The 12495-nt window shown below is 36.0% G+C and overlaps 1 protein-coding gene across 1 annotated transcript in view; it reads left to right on the forward strand.

Moving 5' to 3' along the window:
- Window positions 1-502: 502 nt before the first annotated feature.
- hgf.S (hepatocyte growth factor (hepapoietin A; scatter factor) S homeolog) overlaps window positions 503-12495 on the forward strand; it is a 78832-nt gene continuing 66839 nt past the window's right edge. Inside the window, exon 1 of the mRNA XM_018255753.2 lies at window positions 503-687. Coding sequence (XP_018111242.1) covers window positions 639-687 — 49 coding nt within the window. The 5' untranslated portion in view covers window positions 503-638. The remainder of the gene's footprint in view (window positions 688-12495) is intronic.

Genomic DNA, 12495 nt, shown 5'->3' on the forward strand with positions numbered 1-12495 from the left:
ATTTTTAAATGAAATACATTTTGGTAAAATACAGGAATTACAAATCCAAATTTATTTAGCACATTTTCCCGTGTTGTTGCATTATGCTACTCTCATCCTATCATCACCTGACTACAAGAATTTCTAGGAATAAGGAAAATGTGTATTTTCTTTTTTTGCAATTAAAGTGCTGTTTGCTGATAAAAATATGTAGCAAGTTTTCTGCCACTGATATTTTTGGTGAGATGTCTTCATGTAGATAGACACAAGGCATAATTGTTATGTTATACAGTTTATATTGTCACCACTGGTTCACACCAGTATATTCTGTAATATGTAAGCACTTCTTCCTTCTGACATTTGCTGAGCTGCAGTAACAGCGGTGCAGCCTTTAGGGGTTGCTGGTACTAAGCAAATATTCAGCCTGTCATATACAAAGCTCTGCTACAACTAACACGTAACCTAAAAGCAACAGTGAACTTTTAATCACTGCTCTCTAAAGAAATCATTCCAGTACTTGCTCAGGAAAAGAGGAGGAGGAGGAGCTGCCTTACTGGAGTGAGTTCAATGAAAATGAGCAGCTAAAGGGAACATCTTCTGTAGTCAGTTGTGTGCAACCACCAGGCAACATCTCTCACACTGTACCTACTACTCTCAACATGTGGACTACAAAATGCATGGTAATCTTTCTACTGATCACACTTGCAGGTGAGTGCATTTTTATTCTCCCATAAGTGTTAAACCTGGCAAAAAGTAAGAGACCATTCTTGGTATTTGCTAACATGTGGATTATTAAACACACATTTTTATGTCATCTTGTTGTATAATCATGTATATTTCATTAGCATGTAAAAAAAGCAGTTTCCATTTTATGAGATTACTGAATTAATACATTCTTTTCTATGACATTAAACCAATAATTTTATTTATTTTTTTCTATGATCTGGAAATCTTTGAAAAAAAAACCTAATGTAAATATTTTTCTAAATATATGTATTCATACATATATATATATATACTGTATATAAAAGCAAAGTATTTGTTGTATCTGCTTGCCAGTAAAAATATTTAATAACTAATATAAAGAAATATTTTAATGAAATCTAAAGAGATGAAGTATCAATATTTTACAAAGGTTAAACTATACACGTTACTGAGGTCAGTTCATGTTTGCAGAGCTAGAATATGGTATAGTACATTCAGATCCATTAAACTTATATTTTCATTTTCAAAAATCTCATCCGTACTTTTGCTTGAGGTTTTTATCTCTTACTCTAAAAGAACTCATGTTCCAATTTAAATCTGCCTTCCTACTAAAGTGATAAATGTGTGGGTAAGAATCATTCCATATATATCATATAACATTACCCTGAACAAATTCCATTGAATTAAGCAAATAAGATGGTATTGCCATGTATTTTTACTAAAGCACCAACAGCAAATACTGTTTACCTGTCATGGAATTTGCATTTTCTTTGATTCATATAATAAAGGCTTACCACTTTTTGTTGTTGCCTTGCTTGGACTGCTTTCAGTATGTTAAGTGTATCTTTTGTTTAATGACACATGTGCTTGAAAAACCTCTATAAGAAGAACAAGTACAATAACTCACATCTCTTGAGCTGCTCTCTGGTTAACACTGTTTTTGGATTTAACAGTTGCATTCCAGTTGTATTAAGTGCTGCATACTTGCGTTCATTAAAAGAATGCACCTATATATTTGTAGCCTGTTTCTATGGGGATTGCAGCAGTTAAATGGCCTATGGTCATATCAATAAAATGCATCAGAAGAACTGCTGAGTTTCCTTTAAATCATAGCCAGGATGTTCAGTCCATGTATTTTTTAATTGGTCAAAATTCAGCTATTGGTTAAAGTATGAAAAAATAAACCAGAACTATACAAATAAATAAAAAAGTATAAATTCAAGTGTATATGGAAAAGTATTACCAATGGTCTTCAAATGATGTAATCCATGTTAGCAACCAAATCTTTAGGACATAAGTAATATGGTAAACAGGCATATCCAATTAGTGGGCATGAATATGAATTGTGTATTTGTAACCAGTTAAAAAAATGACCAATGATCAGTACATAAGCTACCAGCTTTCTACCTATGAGTTGGGTTCAATTGCAGCGAAGTGATGGGCGAATTTGTCCCGTTTCGCGTCGCCACAAAATTCACAAAACTGGCAAAAAAAAATTCGAAACATCCCCAGCGCCCATCAAAGTCAATGGGCATCCGTTAATCATCGCCAGTGCGGAACCGTCAAAAAAAACTTTTACGTTGGCATCAGAACCATTGGCATCAAAGTTTTTTTTTGACGCTGGCAAATTGCGCCGAACCTTGCAAATTTGCCGCGAATACGCTCCTGGCAAATAAATTCGCCCATCACTATTGCAGAGGCTTGGCTGTGGGCAATTGCATGTTGTTAGCTAAACATTTGGACTGCAGCGATAGTATATTATTTTTATATTACAAACTATTTTAGTAGGAAAATGTATTAACATGTCAACCATTCATAAGAACAGTGAAAAAAATTGAAGTGATGTCATACCTTCAGTTTGCCTGCTTAGTCAAAAAGAAGAATTGCACATTTTCCCTCTGACCTGTAGCTTAAATCAAAACAAAAAACTGTGTGAAGCCTCATTTGTCAGAACTATTTTCAACATTTTCTAAAAATATATATATCATTTAATGGATGGATTTACCTGTTGAATTTTCATTTCTTAAAATGTTTATTGAAACCTACAGGGTACTATTTACTCACTGCCAATCTAAATTTGCTTTTCCACTGAATGGAGCTTATCACAGTTGCTATGGGTTACTGCCCCAGTGTAAATCTGCCCAGTGCTGGTTAAGTAGCCTATAGGGTAATATTTTTGTCTTTGCAAAAATGTTTGTATTTTAACAAGGTGTAATATTTTCAATACAGGTTTTATGAGCATAGCATGGAATATCGATTTGTATTATTTGATTTATAAGCTTGATTTTGGTTCAGAAGAGCATAATAATAATAATCCATCTAGGACAGGAATACACATTTTTTAACTCACTACACACAAAAGAATGTAAAAGTATTGTAAAGACGTAATGAGTTTATCACAGATTCATCAGCTTTTTACAGAAGCATACTCTTGGAATACTGCAAAAACAAACATCATGGCTGTACCTCCCAATACAGGGCCATCTTCAATCTACATGCTATGGTGGCATATTTTACCTATTCATAATACACAACTACATGGATTTTGACTTAACAAAATATTCTGAAACCAGCACTTTGGTCCTAATCACACTGTTTGAAAATGCACTGGAGTAAATAATTGAAGTTCTGCACTGGTGCAGTGGATGACATCTTGCTCAAAGGATTACAGCTCATGATAGGAATGTGGAAATGTGCGGAAGATCCATTCATTCAAACAGGAAGCATTCCAAGGAATATCAAATCTAAAATGTGAAATATTCTGGATAACTTCACCCATTTGACAGGTTTCCTACCTACAAAAGATTACCTGTCACTGAAAAATGTTCTTAAAAAATCTTTAGACTGAAACTGACATAATTAATACTGGGGTTCGGGTTAAACAAGTTCAAAATGCCAAAAAGATCCGTCATTGAGAAAGAATGTTTCTGCAATTCAGAATTACATTTGGATGATTTAAAGGGGAATAAGTCATTACTTGAAAATCTGAAGCAAAAAGGGTGCTCTGTGATACTTCTAGAGGTTAGCAGGTGGTACAGTAAAGAAGTCAAGTATTCCATAACCTCAGGTATGAAAGCAAAAGGCTCCCATTAAAGCACCATGTTAACTGTATTCAAACCAGAAAGATAATTAAACAGGAATTCTCATTTGTAAAGCCTTAACATAATGTGCAGTACTGCCCAGCATTTTGTAGATGGAAAGAAGAGAGTGTTTCATTCAGATGATATATGCAAAGCTGGTTTTGTCTTATCTGTGTCATCATGAACTGGTGACTCTGGTAATCTTTGGACGAGATAAATGTTTGTCTTTCTATTTACAGTTTAATCTATTTTAAGTAGAAACTCTTCCCCTACAGCAGTTTTGTGTCTACAGCTGTTTTTGTGTAGCCATCAGTACAATTAAGAGCAACTACAATGTTCTGTGTTAGCTTTTGACTTGGAATGTCATAGGGCATCTACTGTATGTTTACTATTTTCCAGGGTTAATTGCTTTAGTTAAATTTTGCCTCTCTTGTATTCTGCCATCTATTCAACTGGAAACCAAGCAGCCTTTCCAACTAAAACCCAGAGTGCTGATTAAAAAGAAGAACTTCATTTTAAATTAGCTTGTAAATGTACTGAAGTAGTTTATTGATGCTATTAATTTGAGGAAGTGCATACAAAACTAATCTGCAAATAAAAATCCCTAAAATGGAAGCATGGAACAATAATTACTTTAACACCTGTGGGGTTATTTATCAAAATCTTAATTTTTCAGATTTAAAAAGCCTTGATTTAATCGGTTCTGGTAAAAACTTGATAAAATCCAGCGAAAACCCGAATTGTATGTTTTCTTTACACCACATTTTTCGTATTTTTGCCCGAAAAGGTTGGAATTTTGGACTAATTTCAGTGCAGACCACAGAAACTTCTAAATAGGATAGGGGCCTCTGCCATTGACTTATACACAACCTTGGCAGGTCTGAGATGGTGGATTTTCGAATTCGTGCTTTTTGCTGCATCGTGCTTTCTAAAATCTCGAAAAATTAGTTTAAAAAAAAAAAAAAAATACTAGCTTTGCCCCACTGGAGTTTAGTAAATAACCCCCCCTAATCCTCTAGGTTATTGTTCAGAACTAGTTCATTTTTGCAGCATCATTAAGGGGCATATTTATCAAGGGTCGAATTTCTAAATGAAAAAACTTCAAATTCAAAATGACCAAACAAAATTAAGTTGAAGTTTTTTTTTGGTTGAATATGTCCGTTTTCGATCGAATAGGTCCGTATTCGGCCAAATTGAAATCGAAGGAATATCACATTAGATCAAATTCCATCAAGTTTTTCCCCAAAGAAACTTTGATTTTTCAAAGTCCACCAATTGACTCCAAATAGGTTCTAGGAGGTCCCACATAGGCTAAAGCAGCAATTCTGCAGGTTTTAGTTGGCGAATGGTCGAGATTGAATTTTTAGAGACAGTACATGATAAATTTCAATAAAATTCTAATTGAATTGGGACTATTCCCTAGTCGTAAACAAAAAATAGCTCGAATTTTTTTCATTCAAAAATTCACCTCAACCTTTGATAAATCTGCCCCTATGTGTTGACTTATCTTATATTATCCCTTCTCCTAGAAAAAAAAATCTTAATATCTCCTCTGTTGTCAGGGTCAGTCCTATGGTAAATAGAGCCCTGTGCAACACAGAGCAGAGGCCATATTGCCCCTATTGGGAAAAGTACTTTGCAAACATTACAAAGTACAATTTCTTTACTTGCATTTTGTAATTACAAATGAATAATTAAAAATATATTTACTGTAATTTGCATATTATATACTTTATAGAAAAGACACTCCCTAACATACAGCAAAATAGGCAACCACCGCCCCAAAAACCCACCATCCTGTGTGTTTGGTTCACTTATTTCATTATTTAAATAAAGCAAATGCTTGGTGGGGACCTATGTGATTTAAATGTTATTTAAATAAAGGCAGTGGAAACATGTCTAGGAGTTCAAACTAACGGGGGGGGTCTAAGCTGAAGTGGTGAGCCTAAGGACTTCTTCGACTTGTGTCCTGAAGGGGTTAAGTATGTAAATACAATAATATGTTTTTTCCCCAGTCTTCTGAAGTCTAGCTAACTCTGAGAAAAATGTTTTAATGACTCAAGGCAATACTTAAGATGGCTGAAGTAGCAGACAAACTTGTTTTACATGTCTTCAAATGCAACAGTACAAAATGTTTCACAGTCGTACTGCTTATAAGGTATATGCTAGTAATGACTTCTAATTTAAACATATTGGGCAGCTTTTTTATCTCAGAATGAAATTTATGACACATTAATATATTTATCATATTTTAATTACAGTATCTTGTATTGACAATATAATAATCTAAATTTCACATCCACACCCAGTAAGATCACGATTTTCAAGAGAATTTTTTTTTTTTTTGTGGAAGTGGAAGGAAACCTGAAAGAAACCCACACAGACACAAGGGGGCAAATTTACTAAAGGGCGAAGTGGCTAACGCGGGTGTAACTTCGCTAGCGAAGGAGATAGACTCTAGTGGTACTTCGTTCCCTAACGCATGCCGAATTTGCGCTCTGGTGAATGTACGTAACTACGCAAATTCACTAAGATGCAGATTTTACTGAACGTTACCTCTTGCGCCAGACTTGCCTTCGCCCCCTCAGACCAGGCAAAGTGCAATAGAGTAGATAGGAGTTATTCAAAAAATAGCTGACAACAACTACAAGGCTGATTAGTAATTAATACAGATAAATACTACATGGCAGCACAGAAACCAGTGCAACTAGCATCAAAATGTAATAATCAGCCTTGTAGCATCAACTTATATTACGGAAAACCTAGTTTTCTGCTTGATAATTTCTGACAACCCCTAAGCTTAGCTTCTCAACAGCTACTCAGAGCCCACTGAGCATGTGAGTATTGCAGACAGTCCCAAAAAACGCTAGCGTCTTTTCCTTTTTCAGGGTGATAGGCTGAAAAAGAGCATACATTTTTTTGGGGGGTAACTGGCTTCCCCCCCTACATTTCATAAATTATGGCACATAAACTATACAGTGGGCTCATGTGTAGGGCAATATAACAACTTTATTTTTTATAAAGGTTTCCCGGGCTTGTGTATTGTATTTGCTGCAATTTCGCTTTACTTGGTGCAGTAACGCTAGCGAAACTTCACCAGCATTCAGCACCCTGGACGCAACTTCGGATTTTAGTGAATTAGCGTTGTCCTGGCAAATCTACGCATGGCAAAGTGTTGCAATGTGAGCTAAGCCGTCACAGGCAAATTTTCGGAGGTTAGTAAATTTGCCCCAAGGAGAACTTACCATTTTATTGCAGATTCATTTTAGATTTCTAATATTGTAGTAGCCTATCTTTATGGAATTTTTTAATTTGTTTGAGCTTCACTGGTACTCGGCGTGTCATATACTGTAAAAATTGAATTCCCCAGCTTTAGTTATAGCTTAGTGTCTGGTTTGAGCAATGTGGGGATGACTCTTCTCTCTGTATGTTATAAGTGCACATCAAAATTTTATTGAAGCATGGTTAAACAACAAACATAGTTAAAGTCATATACAGTATAGCGATTATACAGAAAATGCTTCTATAACAAAAGCTGATGATATTCGAGAATAGTCAATTTCAAAGAAAGCAAAACTAAAAACAACTCGCAACTGTTCCATTTGAGACAACTGCAAAAAAAACCCAATATAAAAGCTTAAACCATGCAATACATAATGTTTTATTGTTTCAAGATAATGTAATATTGGCCTTAAAACTCTTAACATCATGCTAATTTCACAGTGTTTAAGCAAATAACAGCACGTGGACATAAGGAAATGTTTGTTTCCAGCAAATAACCTTGATAATAACACTTCTGTAATACAATTCTGGAAAATGTTGTCAAGTCACGGTGGTAATGTAGCTCAGAGGAAAAGGAAGGATAATGACTGACTCATGGGGATAAGCTTGGACACTTTATTTGCAGGAAACCATTGCACTGTGGTCAGCAGTTCAACATATTCACAACTGTCAGCATATTCCATAGAAAGTAATCTAATGCTTGTTTAATAATCAATAATGTAATAACAGGAACATTTGGTCCAAAAAAAGTTTGAGGGCTGTGGTTCCCACACTCGCTGCATTGATCGCTTTTTTCCAGTGAACCTCTACAGGTCAACTCCAATTTACTGTGATAACCACATGATCTACAATTATGGTTCAGTGACCTTGGGCTACTAGCACAGCCTTCATCCTTTTGTGCAACATTTGTTAGACTATAATGGCAACCAAAACAGAACCAAAAACAATCTTGAATTGCTTGTTCATACTTGAAGATAAGATACATGACCTCAGTTTAATTAATGAATAATTTATTGCAATACATTTCTTTTGGCTTGGTTTTCTCAGAAATATGCCGATTTAATACAGTACAGTCAAATGCAGTTTTATATGCACGGAAATTAAAACACATTTTACAAGGGTCCCGAAGAGATTTTACTGGATAATGTGATACTTTTACCAAGGGCAAAGTGGTTTACTGTATCATGTTCAAGTCCTAGATTACTGTTCATTACTTTTGAAGAGGCATTGCACTATAAATCCTTTAACTAGCATTGAATAGTCTAGAATAGAAAATGACTTAAGGAGATATGTACTACATATGTTCTTATGTCATTTAACACCAAACTATTTTATTTTTAGAATATTTATATACTTCCCCCTTTCTACTATCTCCAATGTCTCACAGCACCTTCTCCTCAACCTCCCAATATTCCAAAAGGAATAAACTATAGCCATTAGTCTTCAAAGGAAAAAGTAGCTTGATTCAGTAAGTTTTCTATTTTACTTTAGATGCAGATGTATTTCTGCACAGAGCCTAATTTATCTATACAATTGTATGCAAAGAGAAGATTTAGAAATCATACCACATAACCCTTTAAACTAATCTGCCAAGGAAAAACAGCAAAATGATGATATTCCTCGGGTTATTACTTTGTAATCCAACACCTCAAACATAATCTTAAAGAGTCATGACTCTAAGGGGCATATTTATCAAGGGACGAATTTCTAATTTGAAAAACTTCGAAATTTGAATTCAAAAAGACCAACTGAAATTAAGTCGAATAGGGGAATATGTCCGTTTGAGATCTAATAGGTCCATATTCAACCGAATTCGAATCGAAGGAATAATGCATAGGTGGCACTTGCATACCTCCCAACTGTCCCTCTTTTGACCACTCAACACCCCCTGTCCCTCTTTTGTACTGGAAAGTCCCTCTTTTCTCTGCACTGAACAGCCAGAAAAAAAACAGTTTCTAACTTAATTGGCTTTTGGCAGAGAGCTCAGAACAGCTAACAGGTGCAAATAAGATACTTTGTAACAATTTTGACTCTGGTTGGTGCTGGTAGTGGTGAACTACTAGGAGGAGCAGCACACCAGTCCCTCTTTTCTCTGAACTGAACAGCCAGAAAAAAAACAGTTTCTAACTTAATCAGCTTTTGGCAGAGAGCTCAGAACAGCTAACAGGTGCAAATAAGATACTTTGTAACAATTTTGACTCTGGTTGGTGCTGGTAGTGGTGAACTACTAGGAGGAGCAGCACACCAGTCCCTCTTTTCTCTGCACTGAACAGCCAGAAAAAAAAACAGTTTCTAACTTAATTAGCTTTTGGCAGAGAGCTCAGAACAGCTAACAGGTGCAAATAAGATACTTTGTAACAATTTTGACTCTGGTTGGTACTGGTGGTGGTGAACTACTAGGAGGAGCAGCACACCAGTCCCTCTTTTCTCTGCACTGAACAGCCAGAAAAAAACCAGTTTCTAACTTAATTAGCTTTTGGCAGAGAGCTCAGAACAGCTAACAGGTGCAAATAAGATACTTTGTAATAATTTTGACTCTGGTTGGTGCTGGTAGTGGTGAACTACTAGGAGGAGCAGCACACCAGTCCCTCTTTTCTCTGCACTGAACAGCCAGAAAAAAAACAGTTTCTAACTTAATTAGCTTTTGGCAGAGAGCTCAGAACAGCTAACAGGTGCAAATAAGATACTTTGTAACAATTTTGACTCTGGTTGGTGCTGGTGGTGGTGAACTACTAGGAGGAGCAGCACACCAGTCCCTCTTTTCTCTGCACTGAACAGCCAGAAAAAAACCAGTTTCTAACTTAATTAGCTTTTGGCAGAGAGCTCAGAACAGCTAACAGGTGCAAATAAGATACTTTGTAACAATTTTGACTCTGGTTGGTGCTGGTAGTGGTGAACTACTAGGAGGAGCAGCACACCAGTCCCTCTTTTCTCTGCACTGAACAGCCAGAAAAAAAAACAGTTTCTAACTTAATTAGCTTTTGGCAGAGAGCTCAGAACAGCTAACAGGTGCAAATAAGATACTTTGTAACAATTTTGACTCTGGTTGGTGCTGGTGGTGGTGAACTACTAGGAGGAGCAGCACACCAGTCCCACTCCCCAACACAGCTAGACTAATAGCACTGGGCTCTTATAGTAGCAAAGTAAAAAAACAAAAAAGAAAATAAAAGCAGTCCTTACAAGGACTATTGAGTTATTACAGCAGTCAGCAGATGAGATCAGAAGCAGTGCCCACAGCAGCTACATACAGAGCACTGCAGTAGAAGGTAGATTACTAGTCAGCAAAGCTAACTAACCTAAACTCACTGTCCCTCAAATCCCTGCAGAGTTCTGTCCCTACAATACAGAGCAGTATCAAGTAGATTACTAGCCAGCAAAGTTACTATCAACTGTCCCTCAAATCACTAAACAGCTCTCTCCCTACACTAGCTCTTCCAAGCACACACAGGCAGAATGAAAAAACGCTGCAGGGCTTCAGTTTATATATGGAAGGGGAGTGGTCCAGGGGGTGTGGGGGTGGTCCAGGAGGGAGAGCTTCCTGATTGGCTGCCATGTATCTGCTGGTCTGGGGTGAGAGGGCAAAATAAGCGCCAGCTAAGGCGAACCCAAATTGGCGAACGTCGCGCGACGTTCGCGAACATTCGGCGGACGCGAACAGCCGATGTTCGCGCGAATTAGTTCGCGGGCGAACAGTCCGCGACATCCCTAATTGCCTATATATATATATATATGATGATTCACTGACTTTGGAGTGCGGGTCCTTTGGAACAGTGTTTTGACCCAGCACCCTCATCAATAAAAGACTTTATATATATATATATATATATATATATATATATATATATATATATATATATATATATATATATATATATATATAAAAGCATGTGAAGCCGGCACTTCACTTTTGCCAATAGTCACTGAGGCCAGGTGCTAGCCAAGTAAAGCATACAATCCAAAAAATTAAGGAAGCACTCACTGCAAATTTTTCTTGAAAAAACTTTTTACTGGATCATGCAAACATCAACGCGTTTCGGTACCTCAAGGGACTGTCATCAGGATGTGAAAAGTGGCAAATGCTGAAAATACTTAAATACCCCCCACCAGGAACATCCCCCTGCAGCGTGCATAATTAATGTGATTAACATCAGGTGTGTAAAGTGCATCTCTTAACACTCACATATGGGTGTATGCTTCATAAATAAGTGTTGAAACAATATATAAGTGAGGAATCATGTGTACTATGATGCTGGCCTATTGGATGTGTTTAATATCATATAAATAAATATATTTTAAATCAGTCCATAAGTATTATAAATAGCAGTGTCAAAACAGTAAAAACTCCCTTCAGCATCACATTTGAAAGGGATTTTTCTATATATCCACCCAAATACTATCCAATGGTTAAAACCAACATTTTATAAAAGTGACAACTTGATATATAAAAGAATGTGTTAATAGACAGTGAACTATAATATCACATACAATTTATTTTATATTAAAAGCATAACTAAGACAATCTTAGACATTTGATATGTGTCTATATGTGTATATATATATGTACACATGTCTGTATATGTATAGATACGTGTGTAGACAACGAGCGGAGGGTTCAAATTTATTAATGGAGATGTTTACGAAATATTTTGTACATTATTAGAAATAGAAATTACTTTTACCTCCAATTTTTATTACTAACGTTTGAACTATAACTCTCCCATTCCTCCCACTCTGGTGAGCTTGTTATATCTTAGCTGCCATAGGGTATGAGGAGGAGTTTAAAACCCTCTAGGTGCTCGTTTAAATTATATGTTAGTTATTTACTATTTATCTGAGTATCATTTAGCACTAACTAAAAGGTTATTCAGTTCCCTATACAAGTGAAGCTGAATGAGATGTGGTGTCCCCGTAAGATTCTAGCTAAGATTGTCTTAGTTATGCTTTTAATATAAAATAAATTGTATGTGATATTATAGTTCACTGTCTATTAACACATTCTTTTATATATCAAGTTGTCACTTTTATAAAATGTTGGTTTTAACCATTGGATAGTATTTGGGTGGATATATAGAAAAATCCCTTTCGAATGTGATGCTGAAGGGAGTTTTTACTGTTTTGACACTGCTATTTATAATACTTATGGACTGATTTAAAATATATTTATTTATATGATATTAAACACATCCAATAGGCCAGCATCATAGTACACATGATTCCTCACATATATTGTTTCAACACTTATTTATGAAGCATACACCCATATGTGAGTGTTAAGAGATGCACTTTACACACCTGATGTTAATCACATTAATTATGCACGCTGCAGGGGGATGTTCCTGGGTGGGGGGTATTTAAGTATTTTCAGCATGTGCCACTTTTCACATCCTGATGACGGTCCCTTGAGGTACCGAAACGCGTTGATGTTTGCATGATCCAGTAAAAAGTTTTT

Source organism: Xenopus laevis, chromosome 3S, assembly GCF_017654675.1.
Source record: "Xenopus laevis strain J_2021 chromosome 3S, Xenopus_laevis_v10.1, whole genome shotgun sequence".
Lineage (NCBI taxonomy): Eukaryota > Metazoa > Chordata > Amphibia > Anura > Pipidae > Xenopus > Xenopus laevis.